This window comes from Tachyglossus aculeatus, chromosome 8 (assembly GCF_015852505.1).
Source record: "Tachyglossus aculeatus isolate mTacAcu1 chromosome 8, mTacAcu1.pri, whole genome shotgun sequence".
NCBI lineage: Eukaryota > Metazoa > Chordata > Mammalia > Monotremata > Tachyglossidae > Tachyglossus > Tachyglossus aculeatus.
Window position 1 is genome coordinate 2,484,134 of NC_052073.1, and position 16,985 is coordinate 2,501,118.

Here is a 16,985-nt window from a genome sequence, read left to right on the forward strand (position 1 = left end):
CCATTCATTCATTCAATCGTATTTATTGAGAGCTTACTGTGTGCAGAGCACTGGACTAAGTGCTTGGGAACATAACATAACACACTCTTGCCCTCCTCCCTCTCCTTTCCTCCCTTCTGTCCCCCTTTTCCCTCTCCATTCATTCATTCAATTGTATTTATTGAGCGCTTACTGTGTGCAGAGCACTGGACTAAGCGCTTGGGAACATAACATAACACACTCTTGCCCTCCTCCCTCTCCTTTCCTCCCTTCTGTCCCCCTTTTCCCTCTCCATTCGTTCATTCATTCAATCGTATTTATTGAGCGCTTACTGTGTGCTTACTAAGCGCTTGGGAAGTACAAGTTGGCAACATCCAGAGACGGTCCCTACCCAACAGTGGGCTCATTCCACCCCTTTCCCCTGCCCCACTGCCCTGCGGGGATGGAGGGTGGAAGGGGTGGACTCTCTGAGAGAGAGAGAGAGGGAGAGGTCAGAGGCCTGGCCCAGTTAAGGAGAACCGCGGGCTTGGGGGACGGCGGGGAGACCTTCCTTTCCCCCAACTCCATCTGTCCGCCTGGCTTTGATGGTGGCAGTCACAAGTGGCCTTTTCCCAATCTCTGTCCCTTCTGTCGGCTCTCACGGCCGGTACGGGGGGCCGTGGGAGGAGGCGGCGGCGGCGGGGCTTGTCCTTGAAGGCCCAGGCACCGTCACCCTTCCGTTACAGACTCCGCTTACTGAGCCCGCCCTGCTCATCGGACAGACATCCCTATAATGCGGCTTCTGTGGGTAGAGAGTCGCGTTTCCTTAAACGGTCCATTTCTGATCGGCTTACGCCGTCCAAATCCAACACCGATGTCAGGAAAAACCCAACTGAGGCCGACTTAATTGAAATGGGTGAAAACTGCCCCGAAAACAAAAAAGCGTTTCCGGAGAGACCCGTGGTCTGGAGAGAGTCACAGACTCACATTTTGTGCTTGGCCTGCCTTCCTCCTTTCTTATTGTCCCATTGCAAAAAGAAGAAAGCTCCCGTTCATTCATTCATTCAGTCGTATTTGTTGAGTGCTTCTGTGTGCAGAGCACTGGACTAAGCGCTTGGGAAGTCCAGGTTGGCAACGGATCATCATCATCAGTCGTATTTATTGAGCGCTTACTGTGTGCAGAGCACTGGACTAAGCGCTTGGGAAGTCCAAGGTGGCAACATATAGAGACGGTACCAACCCAACAGTGGGCTCACAGTCTAGACGGGGGAGACAGAGGTCAGCAAATGCTTGGGACTACTGCCATTAAAGAAGAAGTCACAGAGAAGTGGGTAAAAAAGGGTCCCAGCAAATATATGTCTCTGTCCCAATGTATTTGACACGCCGACAATCAATTATTGGTATCTACTGAGCGCTCACTAGGTGCAGAGCACTGTACTAGGCGCTTGGGAGAGGACGATACGATAGAGTTGGTAGGCATCATCCCTGCCCTCAAGAAGCTGACTGAATCATCAGTCAGCCCCATCAATCAATCAATCAATCAATCATATTTCTTGAGCGCTTACTATGTGCAGAGCACTGGACTAAGCGCTTGGGAAGTACAAATTGGCAACACATAGAGACAGTCCCTACCCAACAGTGGGCTCACAGTCTAAAAGGGGGAGACAGAGAACAGAACCAAACATACCAACAGAATAAAATAAATAGGATAGAAATGTACAAGTAAAATAAATAAATAAATAAATAAATAGAGTAATAAATATGTACAACCATATATACATATATACAGGTGCTGTGGGGAAGGGAAGGAGGTAAGATGGGGGGATGGAGAGGGGGACGAGGGGGAGAGGAAGGAAGGGGCTCAGTCTGCCCCATCAGAAGCCTGATGTGGGTGACTGGGGCGTCCATGTTCTGGCATCATTCAGTCCTTCGGCTCAGATAGACCCCACTCGTGCCCCGGGTGGACTCTCCCTCCGTCAACCATGGCCCTCAAATTCCCGTTTTCCCCGAGGCCAGGCAGGCCGTGGAAAAAGGCTATAAGTTGTTGGAAGACTGACTGGCTCCCGTGAGGTGGGAGGGACCGGGGCTCTGGGGCTGCTTCTTCCAGAGTCGGCCCAGGCGGGTCCTGACTGGCTCTCGCGTCCTCCCTTGCAGAGGAAGAAATCAGCAACATGAGGAGCGAGTTGGAGAAGTACGGGATCCAGATGCCAGCCTTCAGCAAGATCGGGGGCATCCTGGCCAACGAGCTCTCGGTGGACGAAGCCGCATGTGAGGATGGAGGGGCTCGCGCCCCCGCGTTCAGTCGGTTCATTTTGAGGACCTGGGGCCGCCGGGGACTGAGCCATCGGGCCCTGTCCGGCAGTGGTGGGGGAGGAAGGGAAGGAAGGAGGAAGGGGAGAGAGAGTCCCGGGGCCCTGGGCCTTGTCTATTGCTTCTTTTATCGTGGAGTCCCTGGGCAGGGTCCCTCGCCACCGTGGGGGAGAGAAAGAGAAATGTTCTCCCTGGCCATCATGGGAGATGGGCGATTCTTTCCCGTGGAGGAAGGTGCGGAGGTGGGCCGCGGTCCCCTGAGGGAAATTTAGACCCCAAGATGGGCCTACATTCTGTGGGCCCCAGGCTGGGAGAAATCAGGGGGAGATTTCTAGCTGGATCCGAGTAACCGGAAATGGTGGTGGTCGGAAAAGGATTCTGGCACCGGGCAGTCGTGGACTACGTTGGTCCCCTCCTCCCCAGTCTGTCTGTTTCCTCCCCCTGCCAACCACCAGTTCTGTCCCTGAAATTCTCCCACTGAATCAATCAATCAATCGTATTTGAGCGCCTACTGTGTGCAGAGCACTGTACTAAGCGCTTGGGAAGTACAAGTTGGCAACATATAGAGACAGTCCCTACCCAACAGTGGGCTCACAGTCTAAACGTAGACTACGTTGGTCTAGAAGGGGCTCCCCTCCTCCCCAGTCTGTCCGTTTCCTCCCCCCGCCAACCACCAGTTCTGTCCCTGAAATTCTCCCACTGAATCAATCAGTCAATCGTATTTACTGAGCGCTTACTGTGTGCAGAGCACTGTACTAAGCGCTTGGGAAGTACAAGTTGGCAACAACTGAATCAGCCGGTGTAAGCCTCCATTCCCGCCTCACTCCCCTTCGTTCTTCATCCGGGGTGGCCGGGGGTGTCTCCCCGTTTCCATTGAGCCCTCGGACCTCCTTGGGGAGATTCCCCGAGGAGGCCGGCTCCCGCCCTGGGGCTCCACCTCCCCGGAAGCGGGAACCATGGCTTCCTCCTCTGGAGCGACTCCGGCCCCATGCCCTTCCATCCCATCTCTAAACGCCACATCCCGTGCCGGCCTTTCCCAGTGCACGCGGCCGTGATCGCCATCAACGAAGCCATCGACCGCAGAGTTCCCGCGGACACCTTCGCGGCCCTGAGAAACCCCAATGCCATGCTGGTCAACCTTGAAGAGCCCCTGGCCTCCACGTACCAGGACACGCTGTACCAGGCCAAACACAACAAGATGACGAATGCGAAGAACAGAGTAAGGAGCGGACGGCCTTCCTGCAGGCCTCCTCCCATTTGGGCGCCGGGGGTCCGGACCCCCTTGGCTCCTGTGGCTCTTCCCGCCCGGTGAGAGTGGATTCAGGGTGGATCTGCCCTAGGCCCCTCAAGAAGGGAGCTGGCAGAGGAGGGGCCCCGTGAAATCCTTTGACACCCGGGCACGTGTCAGACATTCAACCCCAAGGCGGTGGCCGCCTCGAGCCCTCCGGTTCCCGGCGAGCCGTGACCCTGCCTTGGTTTCCCCAGTCGGCAAGCCGTGCCCCTGCCTTGTTTTCCCCAGACGGAGAACCCCGAGAGGGAGAGGGACGTGTACGAAGAGCTGCTGACGCAGGCTGAGATCCAGGGCAACGTCAACAAAGTGAACGGTGAGCCCATCCCCTCCCTGGGCCGGACGAGCAACGGGCTTGTAGGGCCAGAGTGGAGGAGGCTCCTTTGGTTTTTGTTTAATTTAGGTTTTTTTTAGGTGTGCTTTTTTAAGTGGTATTTATTAGTAATAACGATGGCATTTATTAAGCGCTTAATAATGATAATAATGGCATTTACTAAGCGCTTACTGTGTGCAAAGCACTGTTCTAAGCGCCGGGGAGGTTACAAGGTGATCAGGTTGCGTCACAAGGGGCTCACAGTCTTCATCCTCATTTGACAGATGAGGGAACTGAGGCACAGAGAATCAATCAATCGTATTTATTGAGCGCTTACTGTGTGCAGAGTGTGCTCAGGGTCTGGGGTGTGGGGTCTTTTGTTAGTATGTTTGGTTTTGTCCTCCGTCTCCCCCTTTTAGACTGTGAGCCCACTGTTGGGTAGGGACTGTCTCTCTATGTTGCCAGCTTGGACTTCCCAAGCGCTTAGTACAATGCTCTGCACAAAGTAAGCGCTCAATAAATACGATTGATTGATTGATTGATTGATTAAAATGGGGATGAAGACTGTGAGCCCCACGTGGGACAATTTGATCACCTTGTACTCCCCCCCCCCCCACAGCGCTTAGAACAGTGCTCTGCATATAGTAAGCGCTTAATAAATGCCATCATTATTATTTTTATCAGAGGATGCGAGACTGTAAGAATAGACTAGATTAGAGCAGACAAGTAGTTCGAGCCCAGGTCCTCCGACTCCCAGGCTATTTATCATCATCATCAATCGTATTTATTGAGCGCTTACTGTGTGCAGAGCACTGGACTAAGCGCTTGGGAAGTACAAATTGGCAACATATAGAGACAGTCCCTACCCAACAGTGGGCTCACAGTCTGAAAGGGGGTTTAGACATTAGTGGTTAATGTCTATAGTGGGGAGGGATGTGAGCTCTTAGTGCTAAAAAAAAAAAAAGCGCGGATGGGGGAGCATCTGGGCGGTCAGACTGTGAGCCCCAGTGCTTAGTACATTGCCTGATACATAGTAGATGCTGAACAGCGTGGCTCAGTGGAAAGAGCCGGGGTTGGGAGTCAGAGGTCATGGGTTCTAATCCCGGCTCCGCCACGTGTCTGCCGTGTGACCTTGGGCGAGTCACTTCACTTCTCTGAGCCTCAGTGACCACATCTGTAAAATGGGGATTAAGACTGTGAGCCCCACGTGGGACAACCTGATCACTTTGTACCCTCCCAGCGCTTAGAACAGTGCTTTGCACATCGTAAGTGCTTAAGAAATGCCAACATTATTATTATTATTCTCTGAGCCTTAGTTACCACATCTGTAAAATGGGGATTAAGACTGTGAGCCCCACGTGGGGCCACCTGATTGCCCAGCGCTTAGAACAGTGCTTCGCACATAGTAAGTGCTTAACAAATGCCATCATTATTAACAGTACCATAATAATAACAGTGAGAAGCAGCGTGGCTCAGTGGAAAGAGCCCGGGCTTTGGAGTCAGAGGTCATGGGTTCAAATCCCGGCTCTGCCAGTTATCAGCTGTGTGACTTTGGGCAAGTCACTTAACTTCTCTGGGCCTCAGTTCCCTCATCTGTAAAATGGGAATTAAGACTGTGAGCCCCCTGTGGGACAACCTGATCACCTTGTTACCTCCCCAGCGCTTAGGACAGCGCTTTGCACATAGTAAGCGCTTAAAAATGCCATTATTGTTATTATTATTATTATTATTATTATTATTAGAAATTGTTTGGGGAAGACTTGAAAAGGTGGAGGGGGAGTTGCAACCCGTCTTAAGCGCTTACCGGATAGCCTTGCTGGTTTGATTGGTTACAAAGGGGGAGGACATGAGCCAGAAGTCGGGGGCAGGAGAGCTGTGGAGACGAGGCCTCCTCCTAATAATAATAATAATGATGGCATTTATTAAGCGCTTACTATGTGCAGAGCACTGTTCTAAGCGCTGGGGAGGTTACAAGGTGATCAGGTTGTCCCACGGGAGGGGGCTCACAGTTTTCATCCCCATTTTCCAGAAAAGGTCACTGAGGCCCAGAGAAGTGAAGTCACCCAGCTGACAGTTGGCGGAGCTGGGATTTGAACTCCTGATCTCGAACTCCAAAGCCTGGGCGCTTTTTTTTTTTTATTTGATGGTATTTGTTAAGCGCTTACTATGCGCAAAGCACTGTTCTAAGCGCCGGGGGGATACAAGGCGATCAGGTTGTCCCACGTGGGGCTCACAGTCTTCATCCCATTTTCCAGATGAGGTAACTGAGGCACAGAGAAGTTAAGTGACTTGCCCAAAGTCACACAGCTGACAGTTGGTGGAGCTTTCCCCCGATCCACGCTGCTTCCCTGTTCCCGTTGCTTCTCCTGTCCTCACTCACCCTCCTTCCCACAGCGCATTCCTCCCTATCCAAGATCAACCTGGCCCTGGAACGGGGAGACCCGCTGGCCCTGTTTGAGGCCCTGCAGTCGCCGGCCCTGGGCCTGCGAGGGCTCCTGAGGGAAAACCGCGACTGGTACTTCAAGCAGCTCCTGAGCCAGAAGCAGCAGAAGAAGCAGGTGAATCGATCAATCCGTGGTATTTATTGAGCGCTTACTGTGTGCAGAGCACTGGACTAAGCTCTTGGGATAGGGCATATGACATATGGCAATAGGTGAAGTCTGGACGCGGGTTGCCCGTGTCCCCCCGACATGAGGAGGGTGGGAGAAGCGCTCTGGTTCGGGTTTGGGCACCACCGAATCCGCTTCCGGGACCCTCGCGCCGCTGCGGGCAGAGGGATCCGGGGAAGATCCGGGCTGCTGTCGTTCCTTCGGAAACTTTTGCTGCTTCGTTCTGGAATCGGCACCTCAAAACCACACCCTTTCAGTTCCCTGGTCAATCAGTCGTATTGATTGAGCGCTTACTGTGTGCAGAGCACTGGACTAAGCGCTTGGGAAGTACAAGTTGGCAACGTATGGCAACAGGTGAAGACTGGACGCGGGTTGCCCGTGTCCCCCCAACACGAGGAGGGTGGGAGAAGCGCTCTGTGTCGGGTTTGGGGGGCGGTGGGCACCACCCAATCCGCTTCCGGGACCCTCGCGCCGCTGTGGGCAGAGTGGTCCGGGGAAGATCCGGGCTGCTGTTGTTCCTTCGGAAACTTTTGCTGCTTCGTTCTGGAATCGGCGCCTCAAAACCACACCCTTTCAGTTCCCTGGTCAATAAGTCGTATTGATTGAGCGCTTACTGTGTGCAGGGCACTGGACTAAGCGCTTGGGAAGTACAAGTTGGCAACATATGGCAACAGGTGAAGACTGGACGCGGGTTGCCCGTGTCCCTCCGACACGAGGAGGGTGGGAGAAGCTCTCTGTGTCAGGTTTGGGGGGCGGTGGGCACCACCCAATCCGCTTCCGGGACCCTCGCGCCGCTGTGGGCAGAGGGATCCGGGGAAGATCCGGGCTGCTGTTGTTCCTTCGGAAACTTTTGCTGCTTCGTTCTGGAATCGGCACCTCAAAACTACACCCTTTCAGTTCCCTGGTCAATCAGTCAATCAATCAGTCATATTTATTGAGCGCTTACTGTGTGCAGAGCACTGTACTAAGCGCTTGAGAAGTACAAGTTGGCAACGTATAGAGATGTTCCCTACCCAACAGTGGGCTGGTCATCGGAGAGATGCCTGATGACCTTAAATAAGCTTTAGGAGAACACCCGGAAATGCTAAGAGATGTCCCTCCACCGGCGGTCCGTGGCCCTGAGCGGAACTTTATGCAGTTGATACGAGCATAATAATAATAATAATAATGATGATGATTATTATTATAATGATAGCATTTCTTAAGCGCTTACTCTGTGCAAAGCACTGTTCTCATCAATCAATCGTATTTATTGAGCGCTTACTGTGTGCAGAGCACTGTACTAAGCGCTTGGGAAGTACAAGTTGGCAACATATGGAGACGGTCCCTACCCAACAGTGGGCTCGCAGTCTAGAAACAGTGGCACTGTTCTAAGCGCTGGGGAGGCTATAAGGTGATCAGGTTGTCCCCCGGGGGGCTCACAGTCTTAATCCCCATTTTCCAGATGAGGGAACTGAGGCCCAGAGAAGTGAAGTGACTTGCTCCAAGTTACACAGCGGACAATTGGCAGCTCCGGGATTTGAACCCATGACCTCTGACTCCAAAGCCCGGGCTCTTTCCACTGAGCCACGGTCTCACATCCAGCCTGGCCAAGGCCCTGTAAATCCCCGTCTAATGCTGGCCAGAAGGCAGAGCCCCCGCACCTCAGGGGCTCAACGAATTGCCCAGTCAAGGAGGCCTTTTCGAAAATATTTATTTTCTGTATAGTAGTCTCTAGGTCGTCATCCTCGCTTCAGTCCAACCAGGCCCCCTGCCCATTTCATTCGTTCATTCAGTCGTATCTCTCCCCCTTTAAGACTGTGAACACGTTGTCGGGTAGGGACCGTCTCTAGATGTTACCAACTTGGACTTCCCAAGCGCTTAGTCCAGTGCTCTGCACACAGTAAGCGCTCAATAAATACGATTGATGATGATTTATTGAGCGCTTACTGTGTGCAGAGCACTGTGCTAGACGCTTGGAAAGTACAATGCAGCAATAAAGAGAGACAGTCCTTGCCCATAAAGGGCTTACAGTCTGGTGGGGGTCGAGGACAGGCATCAGTAGTCCTGGCGTTCATCACACACCCGCCGTGGGGCACGCTAAGTGCTTGGGAAAATCAAACCAACCCGAGTCACGTCCTCTACTCACAAGGAGCTTCTAGACTCTACCTTCTAGACTCTAGCTTCTACCTCCTTTTAGACTGTGAGCCCACTGTTGGGTAGGGACCGTCTCTATACGTTGCCAACTTGGACTTCCCAAGCGCTTAGTCCAGTGCTCTGCACACAGTAAGCGCTCAATAAATACGATTGATTGATTGATTGATTCTACTCTAGTGGCAGCACGGCAACAGCTGGGGCCGCGGGGGTCCCGGCGGCCGGTCCCCGGGTCCCCGAGTTTCCTGCCGCGGGTGAGGGCCGGGGTGACCACGAGGGTGTTTTGCTTTGTCCAGGCCGGCCTGACGGGACCGCTGCAGAAAGAGGAGCTGCAGGCCGGAGTGGACGCGGCCAACGGCGACGCGCAGCAATACCAGCGAAGTAAGAAGCCAGGACAAATCGGGGTGACCGGAAGGAGGTCTGGGAACTGGGGAAGGCCCAGGAGGGGAGATTCATTCATTCAGTCACTCAATCGTATTTATTGAGCTCTTTCTGTGCGCAGAGCACTGGACTAAGCGCTGGGGAAGTTGGCAACATAGAGAGACGGTCCCTACCCAACAGCGGGCTCACAGTCTAGAAGGGGGAGACAGACAACGCAACAAAACATATTCACAAAATAAAATAAATAGAATAAATATGTACAAGTAAAATGAATAAATAAATAGAGTAATTAATATGTACAAACAGATACACAGGTGCTGTGGGAGGTCGGGTGGAAGAGTAATAATAATAATAGTCATTCATTCAATCGTATTTGTTGAGCGCTTACTGTGAGGAGAGCACTGGACTAAGCGCTTGGGAAGCACAAGTTGGCAACATATAGAGACGGTCCCTGCCCAACAACGAGCTCACGGTCTAGAGGGGGAGACAGACATTAATACAAATAGATAAAACACTAAATTACAGATATCTACAGATAGATCCATATGTGCTGTGGGGAGTCATTCATTCAGTCGTATTTATTGAGCGCTTACTGTGTGCGGAGCACTGCACTAAGCGCTTGGGAAGCACAAGTTGGCAACATCTAGAGACGGTCCCTGCCCAACAACGAGCTCACGGTCTTGAGGGGGAGACAGACATTAATACAAACAGATAAGACAATCAATTACAGATATCTACAGATAGATCCACATGTGCTGTGGGGAGTCATTCATTCAGTTGTATTTATTGAGCGCTTACTGTGTGCGGAGCACTGGACTAAGCGCTTGGGAAGCACAAGTTGGCAACATCTAGAGACGGTCCCTACCCAACAACGAGCTCACGGTCTAGAGGGGGAGACCGACATTAATACAAATAGATAAAACAATCAATTGCAGATACCTACAGATAGATCCATATGTGCTGTGGGGAGTCATTCATTCAGTCGTATTTATTGAGCGCTTACTGTGTGCGGAGCACTGCACTAAGCGCTTGGGAAGCACAAGTTGGCTATTGAGCGCTTACTGTGTGTGGAGCACTGGACTAAGCGCTTGGGAAGCACAAGCTGGCAACACATAGAGACGGGCCCGGCGCCTTAGGTGTCTGTTGTGGGTGCGAGGGTCCATCCTCCAAGAGACCAAACCCCTTCACGTCCCCAGGGCTGGCTGCGGTCACCAGGATCAACGCCGCCATCTGCCAGGGCGTGGCCCAGGACACGGTGGCGGAGCTGATGAACCCCGAGGCCCAGCTGCCGCAGGTGTATCTGTTTGCCGCCGACCTCTACCAGAAGGAGCTGGTCACCCTGCAGCAGCAGAGCCCAGAGGTGAGGAAGCCCGCTCCCCGTCCCGCCTCGGGGTCCGGGGGCCCCCGGGGCCAGTCCGGCCGTCCAAAGCAGGGGCTCTGGAGGAGGAGCGGAGGCAGTTGGGGCGGGCGGTCGCCCCTCCCTCTGCGGGCTGAGGGATAATAACGGTAGCATTTACTAAGCTGTGTGCAAAGCACTGGGGAGGTTACAGGGTGCTCAGGTTGTCCCACGGGGGGCTCACAGTCCTCATCCCCATTTTCCGGATGAGGCCACTGAGGCCCAGAGAAGTGAAGCGACTTGCCCAAGAGCCCGTGGCTCTTTCCACTGAGCCGCGCTGCTCCTCTGGGATAGTTGCCAACTTAGATCGCTCCTCCAGCCCCTTCCGCCACCCTCCCGGCCTTCCTCAGGCTGGGCCGCTTCCCCTCTCCCAAATTCCCAAGCTGCAGCGAGAGCTGGGCCTGAAAGGAGACGTGAGATTCCCGCCACCCGCCCTTTCCTCCGCCCCCGTCGTCTCCCCCTGTGCCCGGGCGGGCCGGGTGGCGGGCGCCCCTCGCTCCTCACTGCCCGCCCGTCCCCTGTGTGCGCAGCACAACCTCAACCACCCCGAGCTCTCCGTGGCCGTGGAGATGCTGTCGTCGGTGGCCCTCATCAACCGGGCCCTGGAGTCTGGAGACGGGAACACCGTCTGGAAGCAGCTGAGCAGCCCGGTCACCGGCCTTACCAGCATCGAGGAAGAGAACAGCCAGAGGTGGGTCCCGTGGGGGATCGGCCCCATCCCGTCCCTCTAGTCCCCATTCTCCGGAGCCCCGCCTTCCCTCCCGGCCCCTGATGCCGACGTTCGTTCACTCATTCAGTCGTATTTATTGAGCGCTTACTGTGTGCAGAGCGCGTGGGAGAGTACAGTATAACAACAGACACATTCCTGCCCACAATGAGCTCACAGTCTAGATGGGAAGACATTCATTCATTCATTCATTCATTCATTTGATCGTATTTATTGAGTGCGTACAGTTTGCAGAGCACATGGGAGAGTACAGTATAACAATAGACACATTCCTGCCCACAATGAGCTCACAGTCTAGATGGGAAGACATTCATTCGTTCATTCATTCATTCATTTGATCGTATTTATTGAGTGCGTACAGTTTGCAGAGCACTCCTAAGTGCATGGGAAGTACAAGTCAGCAACGTATAGAGACGGTCCCTACCCGACAATGGGCTCACAGTCTAGAAGGGGGAGACGGACAACAAAATAAAACATGTGGACAGGTGTCAAGTCATCAGAATATATAGAAATAAAGCTAGATGCGCATCATTAACAAAATAAATAGAATAGTAAATATGTACAAGTACCGCTCTCCTCTTCCTCCCCTTCCTCCCACTCTCCTCCTCCTCGGTGTTGGCAGTAACAGACAGAGCAGTTTCCCTCCTCCCCCATCCCTTCTTCCCCTGCTAGTAATCATTATGGTATTTGTTAAGCGCGTAATGTGTGCTAGGCACTGTTCTAAGCTTAATAATAATAATAATGTTGGTATTTGTTAAGTGCTTACTATGTGCCAAGCACTATTCTAAGCACTGGGGTAGATACAAGGTGATCAGGTTGTCCCACATGGGGCTCACAGTCTTCATCCGCATTTTTCAGATGAGGGAACTGAGGCAAGCTAATGGGGTTGGGACCGCATGCTGTATCCAGAGTCCAACTAAAGACTGAACCGACCCCCACCCCTCCTCCCTGCCCCAAGCTAGGATAATAAATGCCATTATTATTATTACAAATACTCACACATGCCCAAATTTACATGCATATGCTCTTACATACACACGTTGTCCCACATAAATAAAATAATGGCATTTGTTAAGCGCTTACTATGTACCAAGCACTGTTCTAAGCGCTGGGGGCATACAAGGTGATCAGGTTGTCCCACGTGGGGCTCACAGTCTTCATCCCCATTGTACAGATGAGGGAAATGAGGCCCAGAGAAGTGAATTGACTTGCCCAAGGCCAGAGAAGTGGCGGAGCCGGGGTTTGAACCCAGATCCTCCTGACTCCCGGGCCCACCAGGCCACACTGCTTTCGTTGGGTGCCCTCCCGCTCCGCCAGGGATGAGGGGGCGTCTCCCACACTGGCGCCCGCAGCCTCCTGGGCGTCCTGTGGTCCAGTCCCAAGTCCCGGGTCCCTGCGGCAGGATCAGTCATCGCCGCGTCAGCAGCCCCTGGGCCCCGGAGGGTGATTCTCGGCCTCCCCGTCGCCTGGTTCCCGGCAGCTCGTGGGGACTCACCCTCTCTGGTGTGTCTGGAACAGGTACGTGGATGTCCTGATGAAGCTGAAAGCCCAGTCCTACTCCCAGAGCAGCGAGTTTCTCACCTGGAACGACATCCAGGCGTCCGTGGACCGGGTGAACCAGCTGGTGCTTGAGGAGCACGAGAGTAAGTGTGTCTGTTCCCCGGGGCTGCCCTCCCTCCCTTCCTCCCTCCTTCCCACCCTCCTGGCCACCCGCCCTCCCCGGGCAATCAATCAATCAATCAGTCGTATTTATTGAGGGCTTACTGTGTGCAGAGCAATCAATCAATCAATCAATCATATTTATTGAGCGCTTACTATGTGCACAGCACTGTACTAAGCGCTTGGGAAGTACAAGTTGGCAACATACAGAGACAGTCCCTACCCAACAATGGGCTCACAGTGTAAACTCCGAAGGCCCGGCGGGCCCGGATATGGAGATGATCCGGGGGGACTGCGAAATCCTGGGGCTGGCGTTCCCTCCGGCGAGCCGAGGCCAGAAACCCTGGCTCTCCTGAGTGGAACGTGGCCCCAGCAAAGCCACTGTTATTTTGAATCATCATCATCATCATCATCAATCGTATTTATTGAGCGCTTACTATGTGCAGAGCACTGTACTAAGCGCTTGGGAAGTACAAATTGGCAACATCTAGAGACAGTCCCTACCCAACAGTGGGCTCACAGTCTAAAAGGGGGAGACAGAGAACAAAACCAAACATACTAACAAAATAAAATAAATAGAATACATATGTACACGTAAAATAAATAAATAAATAAATAGAGTAATAAATATGTACAAACATATATACAGGTGCTGTGGGGAAGGGAAGGAGGTAAGATGTGGGGGACGGAGAGGGGGACGAAGGGGAGAGGAAGGAAGGGGCTCAGTCTGGGAAGGCCTCCTGGAGGAGGTGAGCTCTCAGTGGGGCCTTGAAGGGAGGAAGAGAGCTAGCTTGGCGGATGGGCAGACGGTAGACATTCCAGGCCCGGGGGAGGACGCAGGTGGGAGTAGCAGGCTCCCACTGTTCGGTTGGCAAGTAGGAAGTGGACTGAGCCGGGGGGCCTGACTAGAGAGAGAGAGATCAAGGAGCCGCCCGGGCAGTGGTGGCGGTGATAGTATCTGTTGAGCGACCGGGGGTTGCGAGGCACGGGACCAGATGCTTTGGAAACTGCAGAAATGCCCCGTAACAAAACCCTGGGACGGGGCAGCTCTCAGTACTGTTGCCCCACAGTCAATCAACGTCATTGAGCGCTTGCTTACTCTGGACAGGGCCCTGTACTAAGCACTTGGGAGAGTCCAAAATAATAGAGTTGGTGGACACAATCCTTGCCCACGAGGGACTGCCAGTCTGGAGAGAAGCTTCCATTACCAGCCACTTGTCAGCTGTGTGACGTTGGGCAAGTCACTTCACTTCTCGGGGCCTCAGTTCCCTCATCTGTAAAATGGGGATGAAGACTGTGAGCCCCTCGTGGGACAACCTGATTACCTTGTACCTACCCCAGCACTTAGAACGGTGCTTTGCACGTAGTAAGCGCTTAACAAATACCAACATTATTATTATTATTATTACGTCCTCTTGGGCACTCTTGCACTCTTAGGAATGCTGGGATGGGGGAGTGGAGGGGAAGCCGAGGCTGCCTGAAAGAGAGGAGGCAGCCAGACCTGCCTGTTGTAACAGGCTGCTTATCTAAGAGTTGGGGGTGAGATGAGGGAAAGTTATGGGATTTACAGACACTTCCCAGGGAAGAGGGAATCGGCGATGTCGGATGGTCCGTGTTGGGTCACTGGGGGAGAGTTGGGAGATTGGATCATCCGTGCTGGGTCAGTGGAGCAGAGTCCAGGGTGTTGGATGGTCCGTTCATTCATTCATTCATTCATTCATTCAGTTGTATTTATTGAGCGCTTACTGTGTGCAGAGCACCGTACTAAGCGCTTGGGAAGTCCAAGTTGGCAACATAGAGAGACGGTTCCGACCCAACAGTGGGCTCACAGTCTAGAAGGGGAGAGGGGAGAGTCAGTCGTGATGGGTGGTTTGTGCTGAGCCACTGGGGAAGAGTTAGGGATGGGGAGGGGAGTAAGGGCTGTCGGAAGGTCCATCCGAAACCGTGAGGGGGAGCGTCCGGGGGAGTCAACCGTCCCCAGTTCCTTCAAGCGTCTCGGTGCCGCTGGGGAATGCGGAGTCCAGTGAGTTTTCAGCAAGACCCTTTTCCTCCCCACGTGAGCGAGAGAATGCAAAGTAAGCAAGCTATCCGTTTCTCCCAACTGGCTATGGAGGCAGCGGACGGAAGTCGATCCCATTGGAGATCTGGGTCCCCTTTGGCCACGAGGCGGTGAGCGGGGTCAATCAATCAATCAATCAATCGTATTTATTGAGCGCTTACTGTGTGCAGAGCAATGTACTAAGCGCTTGGGAAGTCCAAGTTGGCAACATATAGAGACAGTCCCTACCCAACAGTGGGCTCACAGTCTAGAAGTCCTTCCCGGGCCAGCCCTGCAGCCTCCATCCTGAGCCATGAAGCCCTCGGGGAGCCGAAGGGGCAACTCCCCAATGGAGCAAGGGGATTTCCAACTCTTGCGGCGTGGCTGCCTCGGTTCTTGGCTTCCCGCGCTTACCCCCGGCCCTTCCGTTGCAGGGATTTTAGCGATCGGCCTGATCAACGAAGCCCTGGACGAGGGAGACTCCCAGAAGACCCTGAAAGCTTTACAGATCCCCGCGGCCAAGCTGGAGGGGGTGCACGCCAAGGTGGCCCAGCACTACCAGGACACCCTGATCCGAGCCAAGAGAGAGAAGGCCCAGGTGAGGAGCGCTGCAGCTGGGCCTCTCCTGCTGGCTCACTTGGAGTTCGGGGGGCGTGTGGGTTTGTGTGTGCGCGTACACGTATGTGAGAGCCTTGAACCTAGGCCTCTCTCATCCACTCATCTAGAGTGCAGGTAGATTGCGTGTGTACGTGTGTCTGCACACATGGGCGTGAGTGTGAACAGGTATCAGCTGGGTGACTTTGGGCAAGTCACTTAATTAATTAATTAACTAATAATGGCATTTGTTAAGCGCTTACTATGTGCAGAGCACTGTTCTAAGCGCTGGGGGGGATACAAGGTGATCAAGTTGTCCCGCGTCTTAATCCCCATTTTACAGGTGAGGTAACTGAGGCTCAGAGAAGTTGTGACTTGCCTAAGGTCACACAGCAGACATGTGGCGGAGCTGGGATTCGAACCCATGACCTCTGACTCCAAAGCCCGGGCTCTTTCCACTGAGCCATGCTGCTTCTCTGAATGATATGTGCGGAGCACTGTTCTAAGCGCTGGATACAAGGTGATCAAGTTGTCCCACATGGGGCTCACAGCCTTAATCCCCATTTTACGGGTGAGGGAACTGAGGCTCAGAGAAGTTAAGTGACTTGCCCAAGGTCACACAGCAGACATGTGGCAGAGGCGGGATTCGAACCCATGACCTCTGACTCCAAACGCTGGTCCTCTAAGGTAATCAGGTTGTCCCACAGGGGGGCTCATTCTCTGAGCCTTATTTTGTTAGTATGTTTGGCTTTGTTCTCTGTCTCCCCGTTTTAGACGGTGAGCCCACTGTTGGGTGGGGACTGTCTCTATATGTTGCCAACTTGGACTTCCCAAGCGCTTAGTACAGTGCTCTGCACACAGTAAGCGCTCAATAAATGCGATTGATTGATTGATTGATTGGGCCTCAGTTCCCTCATCTGAAGACTGTGAGCCCCATGTGGGACAACCTTGATTACCTTGTATCCACCCCAGAGCATAGAACAGTGCTTGGCACATAGTAAGCGCTTAACAAATCCCATCATTATTATTATTATTATCATCATCATTATTATTATTATTGTTATTATTGTTATTTTATTACGTTCGTCTAGGCTCAAGGCCGGGTCAGCCCTTAGCTGCACTCTGGGTGCAGTGTTGTTCTGCATATGTGTGGATGTGTAGAAGCAGCGTGGCTCAGAGGAAAGAGCCCGGGCTTGGGAGTCAAAAGTCATGGGTTCTAATCCCGTCTCCGCCACTTGTCAGCTGCGTGACTTTGGCCAAGTCACTCCACTTCTCTGGGCCTCAGTTCCCTCATCTGGAAAATGGGGCTGAAGACCGTGAGCCCCACGTGGAACGACCTGATTACCTTGTATCCCCCCCAGCGCTTAGAACAGTGCTTTGCGCATAGTAAGCGCTTAACAAATACCAAAATTATTATTATTATTATTATTATTGTATCCCCCCAGTGCTTAGAACAGTGCTTGGCACATAGTAAGCGCTTAACAAATACCAAAATTATTATTATTATTGTTATTGTATCCCCCCAGTGCTTAGAACAGTGCTTGGTACATAGTAAGTGCCAAACAAATGCCATTATTTT

The 16,985-nt window shown here is 53.0% G+C and overlaps 1 protein-coding gene across 1 annotated transcript in view; it reads left to right on the forward strand.

Annotated features, from left to right (window-relative positions):
* IQGAP1 (IQ motif containing GTPase activating protein 1) overlaps nucleotides 1-16,985 on the forward strand; it is a 143,168-nt gene that overhangs the window by 78,280 nt on the left and 47,903 nt on the right. The window contains exons 7-15 of the mRNA XM_038749914.1: nucleotides 2,113-2,226; nucleotides 3,309-3,487; nucleotides 3,788-3,872; nucleotides 6,264-6,427; nucleotides 8,908-8,992; nucleotides 10,189-10,352; nucleotides 10,919-11,079; nucleotides 12,634-12,758; nucleotides 15,247-15,410. Coding sequence (XP_038605842.1) covers nucleotides 2,113-2,226; nucleotides 3,309-3,487; nucleotides 3,788-3,872; nucleotides 6,264-6,427; nucleotides 8,908-8,992; nucleotides 10,189-10,352; nucleotides 10,919-11,079; nucleotides 12,634-12,758; nucleotides 15,247-15,410 — 1,241 coding nt within the window. The remainder of the gene's footprint in view (nucleotides 1-2,112; nucleotides 2,227-3,308; nucleotides 3,488-3,787; nucleotides 3,873-6,263; nucleotides 6,428-8,907; nucleotides 8,993-10,188; nucleotides 10,353-10,918; nucleotides 11,080-12,633; nucleotides 12,759-15,246; nucleotides 15,411-16,985) is intronic.